Source organism: Canis lupus, chromosome 12, assembly GCF_003254725.2.
Source record: "Canis lupus dingo isolate Sandy chromosome 12, ASM325472v2, whole genome shotgun sequence".
NCBI classification, from domain to species: Eukaryota; Metazoa; Chordata; class Mammalia; order Carnivora; family Canidae; genus Canis; species Canis lupus.
Window position 1 is genome coordinate 12,114,725 of NC_064254.1, and position 18,230 is coordinate 12,132,954.

The 18,230-nt window shown below is 40.6% G+C and overlaps 1 protein-coding gene across 1 annotated transcript in view; it reads right to left on the minus strand.

The window, feature by feature from the left end:
- XPO5 (exportin 5) overlaps window positions 1-18,230 on the minus strand; it is a 51,559-nt gene that overhangs the window by 11,524 nt on the left and 21,805 nt on the right. The window contains 6 exon segments of the mRNA XM_025418868.3: window positions 9,836-10,017; window positions 11,063-11,162; window positions 11,700-11,899; window positions 12,638-12,727; window positions 13,063-13,104; window positions 14,701-14,856. Coding sequence (XP_025274653.1) covers window positions 9,836-10,017; window positions 11,063-11,162; window positions 11,700-11,899; window positions 12,638-12,727; window positions 13,063-13,104; window positions 14,701-14,856 — 770 coding nt within the window.

The following is an 18,230-nucleotide window of genomic DNA, read 5'->3' on the forward strand; positions in this document are numbered from 1 at the left end:
TCATTTAGCACAATGTCTGTCCTCAAGGTTCATCCATGTTGGAGCAAATTGAAGAATTTCCTTCCTTTTAAAGGTTGAATGATATTCTATTTTATGTATGGATTCATCTAGTGATGGACATCTGGGTTGTTTCTACTTTTTTTAAAACTAAGTAATCTCTACTCAACAGGGGGCTCAAACTCACACCCTCCAGATCTAGAGTTGCACGCTCTACCAACAGCCAGCTGGATGCCCCTGCTTCTGTTTTAGCTGGTGTGAATCATGTTGCTATGAACTTGGGTGTATAAATCCCTCTTTGAGACTCTGCTTTCAATTCTTTGGAGAACCCAGAACTGGAACTGCTTGATCACATGGTATTTTTATCTTTCTGAGGAACTGACTGTTCTGCACAGCAGCTGTCCCATTTCACACCCCCACCAGCAGTGTGCTTCCACGATCCCTATTAGTCTGCTCCACAGAGACCCACTGGTTCCTTAGTAGTACCTTTTCTTCAATCCTCGTTCTTTCAAGATTGTTCCTCATCCTCATTAATTTCTATTTTCCTGGGATGCCTGGGTGGCTCAGCAGTTGAGTGTCTGCCTTTCAGTCAGGGTATGATCCCAGTTCTGGAACTGAGTCTCACACTGGGCTCCCCGTGAGGAGCCTGCTTCTCCCTCTGCCTGTCTCTGCCTCTCTCTCTCATGAATAAATAAAATCTTTTAAAAAAATTTTCCATTTTCCTATCTTGACTTCCTTTAAAAAAAAAAAAAAGTTTACTTTTGGTAATCTCTACACCCAACATGGGCCTCGAACTCACAACCCCCGAGAGATCAAGAGTCACATGTTCCTCTGAGGCAGCCCAAGAGTCCCTGCACTTTTTGCTTCTGTCATTGAAATCTGCCTTTGCAACCCTCTAGTGTATTTTTCATTTCAGTTATTGTATTTTTCAGCTCCAGGATTCTTTTTGGTTTCCTTTTAGGTTTTCTCTTCCTTTATTGGTATTTCCATTGTGTCCACATTGTTTTCTTGGCTTTCTCCACATCTTCCTTTAGTTCTTTAAGCACGTTTAAGACCATTGTTTTAAGTCTCTGTCTAGGGGTGCCCAAGTGGCTCAGTTGGTTAGGCATTGGACTGTTGATTTTGGCTCAGGTCATGACCTCAGGGTCATGGGATTGAGGCCTGCATTGGGCTCCGCAGAGCTCTACACTGAACATGGGGCCTGCTTAAGATTCTCTTTCCCCTTCTGCCACCACCCGCCCACCACCACATACATGCTCTCTCTCTCAAAATAAATAAAATCTTTGTGTAGTAGATCTGCCATTTAGATCTATTTCAGAGATAGCTAACTCTGAAATATTATTTTCTTCTCCTTTCCCATACTGATTTTTTTTTACTATTGTAGGCTGTCTCTGTGCTAGATCCACTGAGGCATAAATTTATATGTTTTCTTAGGTCTTTTCTGAGCCTTTCCCTGGGCATACATAACCACTTTTCAATTTTCCCCATATATATTTAGGAATGCCCTAAACTTTAAAGTCTGACACACCAAAGGGGAAAAGTGAAAAATAAAGGGGGAGGGGGGCACCACTGGCCCTTTAAATCTCCTAGTGTTACTTATTTCAGCAGGAGGGGAAGAGCCTTGTAAAAATAGGGGAAGGTATAACCACCACTGCCTACTTCTATGTCTGCACCTGTGCTATCAGAAGTAGCCATCAGTGATCAGTACACAGATCTCCCATGGTTAGTGAACTGGGTCCTTTTTGTCTAGCCGGGTTCTGCAAGCTGTGTGCAAGCTGCTCCAGCCATAGACAAAAAGTAAATGAACAGACATGGTGTTCTCCAATAAAACTTTATTTACAAAATGTGTAGAGACCTATATTTGGCCCTTGGGCTGTGGTCTGCCAACTCCTGCTTTAGATCTAATAATTTATAATAAATATAAAGTAGGGGCACCTGGGTGGCTCAGTCAGTTAAATAAGTGTCTGCCTTCAGCTCAGGTCATGATCTCAGGCTCCTGGGATCAAGCCCCGAGTTGGGCTCACTGCTCAGCAGGGTTTCTGTTTCTCCCTCCCTCACCTGCACCCTGTGCTTGTACTTTCTCTCTCAAATAAAAAAAAGAAAAGAAAGAAAGAAAAAGAAAGAAATACAAAATAGACTAAGTTAAACAGGGCTATGGAGATGCAATAAGCAAAATCCAAACTAAGGGAAATTATACAAGTACAAACCTAGTTTTTTTCACCAAGTAAACTGAAAAGATGATAGGGCAACTTATAAATTTAGAGACTTAAAAACATCTCAAACACTATATAAAGACCTAGTTTAGATCTTGAGTCTCCCCCCCTTAAAAAACCACCTAAAAGATTTTGGGGCTATTTCCACATTGATGAGACACTTGATGTTAAGAAATTACTGTTACTATTTTAAGATCTAATAATTGGAAGGTAGTTATATTGAAAAGACTCTGCTAGATCCTGGTAATTTCCCTTTTTTAAAAAAGATTTATTTATTCATGAAAGACACCAAAAGAGAGAGGCAGAGACACACGCAGAGGGAGAAGCAGGGCCCATGCAGGGAGCCCGACGTGGGACTCGATCCCGGGTCTCCAGGGTCACGCTCTGGGTTGAAGGCGGCGCTAAACTGCTGGGCCACCACGGCTGCTGCCTCTGGCCAGACTCTTTTAACTGGAACACTATGTACCATCTTTGGGAATCCAGTAAGGCATATTCTTACCCCAAATCATATTTTGAACTATTATTCCCCAGTATCCCACTGGATAATGAGAATTCATAACCTACTTCCTTCTAGTCCTGAAATTGCACTGTACCTTCTCTCATTCACTCTTCTCCAGGATTCCAGAAGGCTGTGTTAAGTTTCCTGACTTAGGTTCTAATAGTTTGGAACATTCTGTTACGAGGTAACTAGCTTTTGCTAACATGAGGATGTGGTGGAAACCAGTTCCTTGTTGTGACACCCCTCTAAGTTTGTCTCATTCACAACAATCCTCTGGGGTTGGTGAATTTTATTCTCCCCACGTAACACACAAGAAAAAGGAAACTCAAGCAAGGTTGTTACTTTGAGTAGTTGCATGTCACGTGGTTGCCACTGATTTTAAGATGTAGCCTTTTCTGGGGGTGCCTACCTGGCTCAGTGGGTAGTGCCTGCGACTCTTGATCTTGGGGTTGTGAGTTCGAACCCCACGTCGGGTGTAGACATTACTTAAACACAGAATCTTTAAAAAAAAAAAAAAGTGGAGTCTTTTGTGTTTCTCTCCCTTCCAAGAAATGAGCACAATCTTGGGGGCACAAGTGTATTAAGCAATAGTTCAATAGTACTATTAGTGTGTGTCCACGCCCATGGCTTAGTGACTCTAGGCCATACCTTGCTCAGAAAGCTCAGGTAAATCAAAGAATGACCATATGCCATGGCTCAGGACGCAGTCTTCTATACCTCTGCCTTGGTACAGAAGGAGAGCTATGACCCTGATACACATACATGTCTATCAGCCCCCACCTTGTTTCTACGCATGCCATCCTCTTGCTCATCTTTGCTCATGCTGTTTCCCTTACGTTTCCTCAGTTCTTTGCCTTATACACCTATTAAACATTCAGGTTTCAACTCCAATGTTACCTGACCCTCCATTCTCTCTTTTTTAAAAAAATTTATTTATTTATTCATGAGAGACACAAAGAGAGAAAGGCAGAGCCAGAGACAGAGCCAGAGGGAGAAGCAGGCTCCATGCAGGGAGCGTGATGTGGGACTCCATCCCAGGACCATGGGATCATGCCCTGAGCCGAAGGCAGATGCTCAACCACTGAGCCACCCAGACATTCCCCTGTCCCTCTATTCTATCAGTTAATTGCTTCCTGCTCAATGCTCCTAAAGGCTATTTAATACAGCCATCAAAGACTTGCCAGCCACCCTATGGTTTACAGAGGGTTTTCAGAGCAATGATTTTATTAGGTTGTCACAATGCTGGACGTTAATAAGAATGAATATTTATTGAAAAATACACAAACTCTGGTTTTGTTATCAAAAAAAAAAGCAGCCTCAGAAAATGACTTGTGAAGCACTTCATTTTTCTATTCTCTGGAACAATTTGTGTAAAAGATAACTGATAAGACCCTTGAAGGTCTGGTAGAACTCAAATGTAAAATCATCTAGGTCTGGAGGTTTTTTGGTCTAATTTAACTACTGACATAGTTAGTTAATGGTTTAATCTTTAAGTTTTCTATTTTTCTGACTTACTCATCATAAGTTACATTTTCCCCGGAAATTATCCATTTTTTCCCTAAGCTTTCTTTTTTTTTTTTTTTTTTTTTAATTTTTATTTATTTATGGTAGTCACACAGAGAGAGAGAGAGAGGCAGAGACATAGGCAGAGGGAGAAGCAGGCTCCATGCACCGGGAGCCCGACGTGGGATTCGATCCCGGGTCTCCAGGATCGCGCCCTGGGCCAAAGGCAGGCGCTAAACCGCTGCGCCACCCAGGGATCCCCCTAAGCTTTCAAATATAGAAATGCTATTAGCATTTTCAAATAGGTTTATTTTATTAAAGATTTTATTTACTTATTCATGAGAGAGACACAGAGAGGCAAAGACACAGGCAGAGAGAGAAGCAGGCTCCATACAGGGAGCCCGATGTGGGACTCAATCCTGGGACTCCAGGATCACACCCTGAGCCGAAGGCAGACGCTCAAACTCTGAGCCACCCAGGTGTCCCTAGCTTTATTTTTGTTAAAATAATTTCATATAGGAGATCCCTGGGTGGCTCAGCGGTTTGGTGCCTGCCTTTGGCCCAGGGCGCGATCCTGGAGTCCCGGGATCGAGTTCTGCGTCAGGCTCCCGGTATGGAGCCTGCTTCTCCCTCCTCCTGTGTCTCTGCCTCTCTCTCTCTCTCTATGTCTATCATAAATAAATGAATTAATCTTAAAAAAAATAAAATAAAAGATAATTTCATATAACATAAAACTAACCAATTTATCTTTTTAATTTATTATTTTTAAATTTCTTAAAAAAGATTTTATTTGTAAGCAATGTCTACAACTGACGTGAGGCTCAAACTCTCAACTCCAAGATCAGGAGCCACATGTTCCACCAACTGAGCCAGCCAGGCACCCCCCAAATTAACCATTTTATTTATTTTATTTTATTTTATTTTATTTATTTTATTTTATTTATTTTTATTAATTAACTAATTAATTTATTTATTTTAAGATTTATTTATTTATTCATTCAGAGAGAGAGCGAAGAGAGAGGCAGAGACACAGGCAGAGGGAGAAGCAGGCTCCATGCAGGAAGCCCGATGTGGGACTTAATCCCGGGTGTTCAGGATCACACCCCAGGCTACAGGCGGTGCTAAACTGCTGCGCCACCGGGGCTGCCCCCAAATTAACCATTTTAAAAGTATGTAGACAATCAGGGTGCCTGGGTGGCCCAATCAGTTAAGCATCTGCCTTCAGCTCAGATCATGATTCCAGGATCCTGGGATCAAGTCCCATGTCAGGGTCCCTGCTTCAATGGGGAGCTTGCTTTCTCCCTCTCCCTCTGCTGCTTCCCCTGCTTGTGCTCTGTCAAATAATTAAATCTTAAAGAAAAAAAAAAAAAAAAAAGACACTTAACTGACTGAGCCTCCAAGTGCCCCATAATTTTTTTTAAAATTATTGTTACTATTTATTACAATCATCCTACGGGGTGTGAAGTGGTATCCTATGCTTTTGATTTACATTTCCCTAATTTCTAATGATGAGGAGCATCTTTTCATGGGTTTGCTGGCCATCTGCCTATCTTCTTTAGAGAAATGTCTATTCAAGTCTTTTGACCATTTTTTGACTGGATCATATTTCTACATTTATCCTTATGGCAGCACTAAACTAGTTTGATAATCGTAGCTTTGTAGTGAGTTGAGATTGAGAAGGTTGCATTCCTTAACTTTGTTCTTCTTTTTCAAAACTGTTTTGACTTTCTGAAGCCCATGTTGAGAAGTTCCCTTTCTACTCATAGTCTGCTGAGTATTTTTTATCATTGAGATTTTATCAAATGCCTTTTCGATTAAGATGATCATGTGGGTTTTTTCCTTTGTTCTATTATCATGATGTATTACATTAGTTTATTTTCATACATTAAACTACTCTTATATCCCTGGGATAAATCCCATTTGTCATGGTATATAATCCTTTAATCATGCCATTGGAGTCAATTTGCTCCTATTTTGTGAGGCCATCCAAAACTCTGCTTTAGCCTTACCTACTGCTGTGTGGAGCCCAAGGATTGGTAAAAGGTACCTCTTACTCTGAAAAACTGCAGTTTGCCACCTTTTCAGTTTCTAATTTAAGTCTTTTTTGGTGGTTTGGGAAGATGGCTAATACTATGAAATGATCTCTGATAAAATCTTTCTTCCTGATTCAGTCAAGTTTGACAGGGAGCAAACAAGCTATATCTATTTTGATTATCCTTTAATTTTGACCTCAAGATATAATTTAAAAAGCAGATATTAACATATTAGATGTTAAACATCCCTGACTCTTCAAGAGAATCTTGTATTCCTCATGGTCTCCCCTCTTCCTGCTCAAGAAGATGATGGTACCATGGTGGCTTCATTTCTAACTTACAAAAGCCAGGGCAGGAGGGCTCAGAGTATATATTGCTTTGCTATCTCTGATTTCCAGTCAGGTGCTCACAGCACGGACATTTTTACAACCCCTACTGATGTTTAGGCTCCTGAAGTATCACTTTTCATAACACAGTTGGCAAGCCAGGGTTCTGTGCCTCCACATTAAAAGAAAACTAACTATGTGGTTTATGTATACAATGGAATATTACTCAGCTATTAGAAATGACAAATACCCACCATTTGCTTCAACGTGGATGGAACTGGAGGGTATTATGCTGAGTGAAGTAAGTCAGTCGGAGAAGGACAAACATTATATGTTCTCATTCATTTGGGGAATATAAATAATAGTGAAAGGGAAAATAAGGGAAGGGAGAAGAAATGTGTGGGAAATATCAGAAAGGGAGACAGAACGTAAAGACTGCTAACTCTGGGAAACGAACTAGGGGTGGTAAAAGGGAGGAGGGCGGGGGGTGGGAGTGAATGGGTGACGGGCACTGGGTGTTATTCTGTATGTTAGTAAATTGAACACCAATAAAATATAAAAAAAAAAAAAAAAAAAAAAAAAAAAAAAAAGAAAACTAACTATTGCTCAGCAAAGAAAAAGAAACTAGGTAATAAAAGTTTTTAGTTTTGTACAATCTGTACCTATTTGAGTATTTTACACTTACAGCTTATCTCAATTCAGACTAGTCACATTTCAAGTGCTTAAGAGCCAGCCACATGTGGCTTATGTTATCGGACTATTTGACAAGGAGTTAAAACTCACAGCTTCAATATACAACTGGTGGAAATGTCAATTAGTACACTACTTTAGAAAACTATTTGTTTCTATCTATAAAACTGAAAATAGGGGATCCCTGGGTGGCGCAGCGGTTTGGCGCCTGCCTTTGGCCCAGGGCACGATCCTGGAGACCCGGGATCGAATCCCACGTCGGGCTCCCGGTGCATGGAGCCTGCTTCTCCCTCTGCCTATGTCTCTGCCTCTCTCTCTGTGTGTGTGTGACTATCATTAAACAAAAAATAAAAAAATAAAACTGAAAATACATACCTTATGACCCAGAAATTCTACTCTTACATGTAGGATTTCTATTCCTTTTTTTTTTTTTAATTTTTTTTTAAATTTATTTATGATAGTCACATAGAGAGAGAGAGAGGCAGAGACACAGGCAGAGGGAGAAGCAGGTTCCATGCACCGGGAGCCCGATGTGGGATTCGATCCCGGGTCTCCAGGATCGCGCCCTGGGCCAAAGGCAGGCGCTAAACCGCTGCGCCACCCAGGGATCCCTCTATTCCTTTTTTTTTTTTTTTTTTTAAAGATTCTATTTATTTATTCATGAGAGACACAGAGAGAAGCAGACACAGGCAGAGGGAGAAACAGGTTCCATGCAGGAAGCCCGACGAGGGACTTGATCCCGGGTCTCCAGATCACACCCTGGGCCGAAGGTGGCGCTAAGCCGCTGAGCACCCGGGCTGCCCTAGGATTTCTATTCCAACTCAACAGAAACTATGTATATACCAAAAGACATTTCTAAGAATGCTAACAGCAGTACTACTGTAGTATTTGTAACAATAAATGCTGGAAACTATTGAAAAGTCCACCAATTCTAAATGAATAAATAAGCGACATAGTAATTACACAATAGATTACCATGCCAGCAATGAAAATGAACAAACCACAACTACATGCAATAATTTGGATGACTCTCACATACATTTGAGCAAGAGAAGCCAAACATGAAGGCATGCATGCTTCTGACTCGATTTATTAAAGCTCAGAAAACCAGGCAAAATGCTGAAAAGGTCAGAATACTGGTTACTCTTGTGGGTCAGGTAATGGCCGAAGAGAGGTGTCTGCTAAGGTTCTTTGTTCATCTGGGTGCTGATCACATGGATGTGTCACTTTGTGAAAATTCAACTACAGGCACTTATAATTCCTGTCCTTTCCTTATATCTACTTGTGCCCTTACATTATACTTCAAGATAGAAATTACTACAAAAACAAGATGAAACTCCAATAGCTCTGGATGCACAGTACTCAAAAGAAACTGTTCCATAACTATAGTGAAGATTTTTCAAAATATCTTGGTCAACGTTAACTTAAACCCTCTGACAGCACAGTGCCCCAGAGAAATGAGTAATTTGCTTTGTTCAGTTGAGATGCTTGCTCTTCTACCCTGGATAAGAGGCCAAAAACCACAGGAAAAGAGCACTAACCTGTAACTCAGAAATACTATGAGATACAGAAAAGAATCAAGGGGTGCCTGGGTGGGTCTGTCAGTTATCCATCTTTCTGCTCAGGACATGATCTCAGGGTCCTGAGATGGACCTTGGGTTGGGCTCCCTGCTCAGCGGGAAGTCTGCTTTTCCCTCTGTCCCTCCCCCTACTTGTGCTTTCTTTCAAAATAAATGAGTAAGATATTTTAAAATAACAAAATAAAAAAGAATCAAACTTTGCTTTGGCCAGTAAGAACTGAATTTAGCCATTGCCTACTTTCTCTGTAGTGTGTCCCTGAATCATCAAACATACCTCAGGTACAGTAAGCCTAGGCTTGGCCTACTTTCATTTGAATATGTAAACTCATGTGATTTGTAACAGTGACCTTTAATGTACGCACAAACTACCTGGAAGTCTTGCTAAAATGCAGATTCTGATTTAATATATCTGGGGTGGGGCCCTGATTTTGCATTTCAAACTCTCAGTGGCTTGCTGATGTTGCTGGTCTGAGGATTCAGCTTTGAGAATTAAAGACCTAGGAAACTGAGTGGGAACATATACCAAGTTCCTTGGTCATGTGCGCCACTGCATGTTTTGGTCCATTTGAGGGCAGTCTTGTTATTGATAAATTCAGACAAGCTCATTTATATACCAACCAGAAGCACCACTAAGAAAGCAAGTGTCCCGTTCCCAATGAACAATTCCTCTAGTGGCAAAAATTTGGACATATAAACCTAAAGTAAAAAGTTGAGATAAAGTATAAGGAAGTAGGAGAACACAGAGAAGAGCCTCAAAAGGAGAAAAGCCATTTTGGAATCAGCCTCCACGTGCTCACTTGGAACACAAGACTTATGCAAGTGAGGACTAGTGTTATTTTTAAAAAGGAGACCCGAACTGGGAAAGAAACAAGACCTAATCCCTCATTTACTAACCACCACGATTTGAAGGAATACAAACAGATTACACTTTTGAGGTCCTTAAGGTAAAAGAATAAATAAATAAAACAATAGAAAAGCCATTATTCTAACTCACCTTATAAGAGCAAGCAAATTATCAAGAAGTTTCAGAATCTGTTCTGTGCAGGGGTTACGGAAGATTGGATTTCCACTGGGCGTATAACCCACCACGAATCCCCCAGCTTTGGCCTCTTCTAGGTCAGTGGGCCAGCAAGTTCGTTTCACAACACCCAGAATGCTATATACACAAAAGCTCATCTATAGAAAAACATAAAACAAAATATAAACATAAAGACGAAGAAAAATCAAAAGTGTTATTAAACATATGCAAGGTTACAGCAAATGTGATACCAGAGGCTGGAGAGAAGGAAAGGACCCCACCCCATCCTGTCCCTTCTTTTAAGATCAGTTTAAGAAGGGTCCCTTCATTTCTATCTTCAGGACCAGTAGTAGGCTCTAGAACATGAGGCTGTCCTTCAGAGGTTACAGTGAGCCTCTTGTAGGATCCCAATTAGAAGGTGGCCTGGACATGCTTCACAACCAAGTGTTTAGACCGCCAATATTTCACCTTATTTTTGGCTGACCTTATACCCTCCAGCTTTATACTTGACAGCTCTTGCCCTTATCCTCACTCATCATACTCCCAACCAACCTACTACTTGCCAGGTTAATTAGTAAGACTTTTCCAATATTGGAGCCAGGAAGAATGCTTATTTGAATAGTGAAGAACTGAAGAGTCTCAAGTTTACAAGTCAGACCATCTTTAGGACACTACATGCCAGACAGCAGTGGCAGGGAGGACTCCCACTGCTGACCCAATGCTGACCTAATTCCTCATTACACCTTTGGTCTTTGGAACTATTTAGAGATCCTTAAAGCCAAAATAATGACTTCAAAGAAAAGAACATCCACTCTGCTGTGGGAACTAATTCAGGAACTAGAATGACTAAAGAAGAGGGATGCCTAGGTGGCTCAGCGGTTGGGCGTCTGCTTTTGGCTCAGGGCCTGATCCTGAGGTCCTGAGATCGAGTCCCGCATTGGACTCCCTGCATGGAACCTGCTTCTCCCTGTGCCTCTGTCTCTGCTTCTCTCTGTGTCTCTCATGAATAAATAAAATCTTTAAAAAAAAAAAAAAAAGAGAGACTAAGGAAGAAAAGAAAGGAGAAGCTTAGGGAAGTGGAGACTCCCAGATTTCTCACACACATAGGAAAAACATAAATCTGTAAGAAACTCTACAAATGGTAACACCCTACTCCTACCTGTAGCCACTGTAGCTTCCCATTCCCAGAAGAGCCGTACTCACTCGTGCACGGTTTAGACCACAGGGATCATCCAGGCCTGGGTCACAGCTCTGCCGATCAGCACCCACATAGGCAATAAAAGCATCAACATCTGACAGCACTCTGAAGGTTGGAGTGGGAAAGGCAAGTCATATCATGATTTTAAGAAGACAGTTTCTTCCACAAAAGCTAATAAGCTATGATTATTTGGCCCCAAAGAGCAGTTGTTATAGTGAGGAATTTAATCATATTGTCAGCTGTCATTTGAAGGCTGAAACTTCTCTTCCCACTTCTAAATGTCGTTAGCAAAAAGGATGCAAGCTTGAGAATGCTACGTGGGCACAGTGAGGGTCTGTGTGGCACTTATTTGGTATGGCCCCTCCTGGCTGCTCTCACTTCTCTGTACGGGCTAGGGCTGCCATGCAGACACTCTGCAGTGTACTCTGCAGCCTCATGACCATACTATCCATTTTTACTCATTTCTTCCCTTTCTCTACACCTCGGTAGAGAATAAAAGACTGCTTTTGGAAGACTTCAGATGTCACTGATGGGGCGCCACTACACCCAGATATCCTTACACTGCCACACTGGGCACAGCTCTTAGAATCTAGAATGGGCGCTCGAGTGCAGTGAGGGTCTGGGGCAAAGGCTCTCCTCTACCTGTGCATGTCTTCAGAAAGCCAGATGCTGGCCACTGGTGCCATCAGCTCCTCTAGGAACACCTTCTGACGCTCGTAGTTCTTGAATTGGTTGCTAATGAGAACCAGGGCTTCCATGAGGGCACACTTCTCCATTTGTGTCAAGAGTAACTCATTGGAGAGGAGTTGCTTCACATGGTTATAAAGCATGTCAAAATTGGGCTGCAGATTACAAAGAAAAAAACCCAAAGGTGGTGAAGGTCTAATTTTTAAGGAGAGGTGGGTCACTCAAGGAAGGTGGAAAGAGAATCAAGGCATTCCTAGGAAGGTCAGGCCTGTAAGACTGTCACTTAGTCATTTAGTTATAATGCTCTTCTTTTGCCTCAACAAGCAAGGCAATTTATGCAGGAGATGGCTCATGATGAATATTTGGGTAATTTTACTTTCCCATACTACAACTGTGGAAACAATAGGTCCTTTTTTCTATTTCAATTTTATAATATATTCACGGACAAAAATCAGCTTGTTTATATCATTAGACACATAACTACTGTGTATTTAGAGAAGAAATTTTTGGTTAATTTCTAATCTGGAATAGTACTAAATTTCCTACAGAAACCCTCTAAAAGAGGTTGGGATTTGCATCTGGCTTCTCTCAAGATTAGGCACACCATTTGGCAGTAAACAACAGCACACAGGAAAGATGTGTACATTGACAGGAAAAATCTGGTCATCTACATTGGAAAAGAACTATTCCTTTTGAAGGAATGTATCTGCATTTTTGACTCCACTACCAGGTAGGAGAGGAAGAAGGCACCGACTCAAGAATGCTTATTTGAAACGAAGCTACAGTTCCCAGTTTTCTCTTTATGTGAGGTATAATTAGGGCTGGATTTGTAGAGGAATGTAACTAAACTTGATAGGTCTCAGTGGCTACTTGGTCAGAGTGCAGTGGCTTACCAATACAAGCTGGGGGTAGTCACGACATGTCTTAATGATGGAGGAACAAGCATGTCTCCTCACATTCCTCACTGCTCGGGTTCTGGGGGCCTGAGAAGACATAGGCAAGAAACTTGGAGCACTTTTAATGTAATTTACAGATGCTGCATAGAATCACATAAAATATTTCCTTCAGGCAAATTCACAAATCAATTTTCACAACATGGGAGTTTAATGAAGTGACATTTATAGTCACTATGAATCCCCATGTTTACTGTTTTGTCTTAGAGTATCTCTTGAATAAAACACCATATTGTATGACCATCTCCTGCCTTTACTAACCCCTTCTCCTTATAAAAAAAACAATAATCTAGACTTAGGTGTTCAGCATTCATACTTTCGCTTTCCAGAAGTTAGGAATTGTTGGTTGAATTAAATGGTCTTACCTTACTTTCTTCAACAGTTTCAAAAGTGACAGATGAAAATAGCTAAAGGTAAGAAAGAAAAGGTTACTCATCAGTATCAAATGCATAAAGTATTTTTGAATAGTAGCATAAAGTTTCCAACAAAATCTCAAAAGTATAAACAATATACTAACAAAACGGTTTTCAACTGGTGTTACAAAGTTTCAGATGCTCATTTTCTCAGATAACTCTGCAAGAGGCTTGAATTCACAACTTTACCATCAAACATTTTATAAAGATGGAGATTAGAGAATCCCCAAACAATCGAAGCTATCAGCCAAACACTCAAGCTATAGTGATACTCTCTCTGATTCTACTGTGTAACTTCTCATCGACTCTTTAACCTAATACAGCGTTGACTACTGCCTTAAATCACCAGGAAGGAGTTATACTTTAACAAAGGTCTAATCAAGAAACCCAACGAAGTGGTGTCTGGGTGGCTCAGTCGGTTAAGTGTCTGCCTTCGGCTCAGGTCATGATCTCATGGTCCTGGGATTGAGCTCTGTGTGGGGCTCCCTGCTCATCAGGGAGTCTGCTTCTCCTCTCTCTGCCCCTCCCCTCTGCTTTCTCTCTCTCTTGCTCTCGTGAATAAAATCTTAAAAAAAAGAAAAAGAAAAAGAAACCCAATAGATATTGCCTTGTTCTTAAAGAATTTCTGTTGTAATAAATGAGCCTATCTTTATGAAGTTCTGCTGATGTTTGTAACATGACATTTTGTCATTTATCTGCCCTTACCTTTTTTTTTTTTTTTTTTTTTAAGATTTATTCATGAGAAACACAGAGAGAGAGACAGAAGCAGAAACAGGCTCCATGCAGGGAGCCCGATGTGGGACTCGACCCCAAGACTCCAGGATCACACCCTGAGCCAAAGGCAGATGCTCAACCGCTGAGCTACCCAGGCGTCCCTATCTGCCTTTACCGTTATTCTTCTTTGGAGAATTCTCATTCTTCACCCTCCTCCCCCAGTGATGGTAACTCACAAAGTTTCCCTGCTTGAGCCACATGTCCAACTCTACATTCATATCACCCTCCTTCCTAGGGTTTCACCTCTGCTCTAAGCCCCTCTACAATAATGCCACCTTAATACTGTATTTTTGAGACTCTAGACCTTTAACTTCAAATAGCCAATTTACTATAGTGTCTTCTCCTGGATGTTGTACATATACTTCAAATGTAGTATTCCCAAACTGAACTCATCCCTCCTCCTCATTCTATGGATTCCATTATTCTTACTCAGGTACTGTTCTACTACTCACATAAACTGGAAACCCACAAACCATCCACACCAACCATCCCTCTCACAAATCCCTTTCTAATAAACTGACAGCATACTGAGACCCTTTCTTTAGGTATTCTCTTCCACTTCTCAGTACACTTGTCTATTAATTATAATGCCACATGGGTACAACAACTGTTTATGTGATTTTATTTCCAAAGAGAGTGCCTGAGGGGAAGTGAGGCTTTTCTACCAGCATGGTGCCTGATTTGCAGTAAGTATTGAATACCTGATGAATGACTAAATGACGGTTTTATTGGCTTGTCTCAAAGACTCTCGAAAACAGTCTCAAAAAATTAGTTCAAAAATATCCAACCAAAGTTTAAAAAGGAGATGGAATTTACCTTAGAGAAGACCTGGGGCAGGAACTCTGGTCTGTAGGTGACAAATGGAAAGAGTGCTGAGACATTAGTGAGGACACAGGACAGGATGAGAGGATCCTTGGTGTCAAAGTTCAGGACCATTTGCAACAGCTCTATTCCATCATTAACAGGAACAGCCTGCATTACAGACAATGAAAAGGATGTTGACATGGCTGATAAGCACTTCTGGTAAAATTTCCTTTAGGCTTTGGTTTTATATACTGCTTTTCAACCTGGAAATTCCAAGCATTACCCCATGTTATTAAAACTTTTCCTAAATGACGCGACCACATGCCATCTTAAGAATGTGGCTTTTCGGGAACCCTGGGTGGCGCAGCGGTTTAGCGCCTGCCTTTGGCCCAGAGCGCGATCCTGGAGACCCGGGATCGAATCCCACGTCGGGCTCCCGGTGCATGGAACCTGCTTCTCCCTCTGCCTGTGTCTCTGCCTCTCTCTCTCTCTCTCTGTGTGACTATCATAAATAAATAAAAATTAAAAAAGAAAAAAAAAAGATTAAGAATATTAAAAAAAAAAAGAATGTGGCTTTTCCTAATACTAGAAAGTGAGAACATTGCTGTTCATTAGTGCTAATACATCTTTGTGGGAAAAATTTTTGGCTACATTTTCGATTATTTCATTTGGGGGACAGACTTTTGGGGATGGCTATAATTACTGAATCAAGAGGTATGAAAATTTCTAAGTCAAATTGTTTTTCTTCTTTACAGGTTTTATCAGTTGATTCTCTGTTCACCAATATGCCCTTCTTACCATGTTCTCAGCAGCAGTTTGAGTTTATTCTCTAAAGCTTTTGCAGTAAATAAAAAGAGTTTATTTAAAATTTGCATTTTGGGATGCCTGGGTGGCTCAGTGGTTGAGCATCTGCCTTCAGCTCAGGTCATGATCCCAGGGTCCTGGATCAAGTCTCGCACTGGGCTCCCTACAGGAAGCCTGCTTCTCCTTCTGCCTGTGTCTTTGCCTCTCATGAATAAATAAATAGTTTTTAAAAAATTTGTATTTCTTCAGTTGCTAATGAGGACTGAATTTTTTCATATTTATTAATGACTTTAGTTTCCCCTCTCTATATAAATCTGATATCTTTTAACTCTTTCATTAGGTTCTTGTGCTTTTATTAATTTGTGTATAAAGAACAAAATCTTATTGTGAAATATTCCAGACCTTTAGAAAAGTATAAGCAATACTTTAATAACTCTCCATGTGACGACCTGGAGATGTACAATGTTACTCATAGAGTGGCTGCTCTGTGTACATATCTTCCTCTTCAGCCCTAGAGGTGGCCACTATCCTGAATTTGGTGTTCACAATGTCAAGGATTCCATCATTTCTGTGTACTTCTGTCACAAATGTATATATTCATAATTACACAGAAAATTGTATGTTTTGGGGTCAACATAGTGTTTGTGAGAATCATCCTTGGGACAGCTGAGTGGCTTAGCGATTGGGCATCTGCCTTTGGTTCAGGGTGAGTTCCGGATTCCTGAGATCAAGTCCCACATCGGGATCCTTGCATGGAACCTGCTTCTCTCTCTGCCTCTCTTTCTGCGTCTCTCATGAATAAGTAAATAAATAAAAATCTTAAAAAAAAAAAAAAGAATCATCCTTATCCATAGCATATCCGAGTTCCTTTTCACTGCTATAATCTATTCTGTATAATCTATTGAGGGATATTAAGTTTTTTCCTTGGCTCAACACACAAGCATTCTATAGAACGTTGGTGCCTCAATGCAGATACAGAGTTTCTTCAGAACACTTAGGAATGAAGTTGCTGGGTTATAAGGCTAGGCATTTTCAACTAGTATTGTCAAATTATTCTCTAATGTTGTGATATCAATCGTACTCAAAAAGTAATGTTTAGGAAATAGACTTTTTTTATAGTAAGAGTACTAATCCCATCATATTTATTGCAAATATTGTTCCAAGTTTGCCTTTCAAAGTTTATTTCATGTTTTTTAAAAAGTGGTTAAAACCATTCACTTTTTTGTGATTACTTTCATTGTTTTTCAACTTAGGGACCTTTCCCCAAACAGTTAATTTTACCTAATGCTATTTATTAAATTATCAAATCCTTCTCAATTTCTTTGGGATGCTTATATATACCCCAGGTTGTTTCTGGGCTATTTTGTCCCAATGAACCATATCTAATGTCAGTACACACTCTGCCTTTAAAATATTACTCAGCCATTAGAAACGACGAATACCACCATCTGCTTCAATGTGGATAGAACTGGAGGGTATTATACTGAGTGAAGTAAGTCAATCAGAGAAGAACAATTATTATATGGTTTCATTCATTTGGGGAATATAAAAAATAGTGAAAGGGATTTAAAGGGGAAAGGAGAGAAAATGAGTGGGAAAAATCAGAGGGGACAGAACACGAGAGACTCCTAACTCTGGGAAACAAACAAAGGGTAGTGGAAGGGGAGGTGGGCGGGGAGATGAGGTGACTGGGTGATGGGCACTGAGGGGGGCACTTGATGGGATGAGCACTGGGTGTTATCCTCTATGTTGGCAAATAGAACCCTAATAAAAATATACAAAAAAATAAAATATCACAGCTTTATATTTTACTATCTGAGGCAAATTAATCCTTATCTTTTTTAAAAAATTTGATTTTTTTCCCCTTCTAAAGCTATTCCCTGTATGGATCCATTGCCAAAGTGAGTCTTCTGGAAATATAAACTCAGCTAATGCCACTACAAATGAGAGGAATAGCTTTTCAAAAAACTATTTTTTAAAAAAGATTTTATTTATTTGAGAGAGAGAAAGAGAGAAAGCAAGCACAAGCAGGGGGAGTGGCAGGCAGAGGGAGAGAGAAAAGCAGACTCCCCTCTGAGCAGGGAGCCCAATGTGGTGTTTAATCCCAGGACCCCCAGGACCATGACCTGAGCCGAAGGTAGATGCTTCCCGCCCCCGCCCCGAAGGTAGATGCTTAACCGACTAAGCCACCCAGGTGCCTATTTGGTGGTCGTGATCTCATGGGTCCTAGGATTAAGTCCTACGTCTGTTCCTCCCTATCCTTCTGTGCACTTTCTCTCTCAAATAAATAAAATCTTTAAAACAAAGCTCTTTTAGCCAAAGAATCTCTTAGTCAAATTCTTTCACAGGCTACCAGCCAGGCTCCTCTGACAGACCCTGCATGAGGGTGAGGATTGAGAAGAAAGTGAGCAATGATGCAGAGTCAGAAACTGAAAGTAGCAAGTGGGAATGTAACAGGCTAAGATCTGTCACTTGCACACTCCTAGAACATATAAAGTGTTACAGTTTCCTTTACAAGTAGTAATTTCATCATACACACATTCATCAGAAACTCACTTTTCTTGATTAATAATGCTTCATTCTGACCCATTTCACTTTGGTGAAGAACAAAAGGTTTGGGAGTCAAAGGTTTACTTTAAGTCACTAATAAAAGCCTAAATAGGATTCTCCTGAGGAAAAGAATTTTGTTCTGTTTTCTTTCTTTCTTTTTTTTTTTTTTTTAAGATTTATTTATTTAT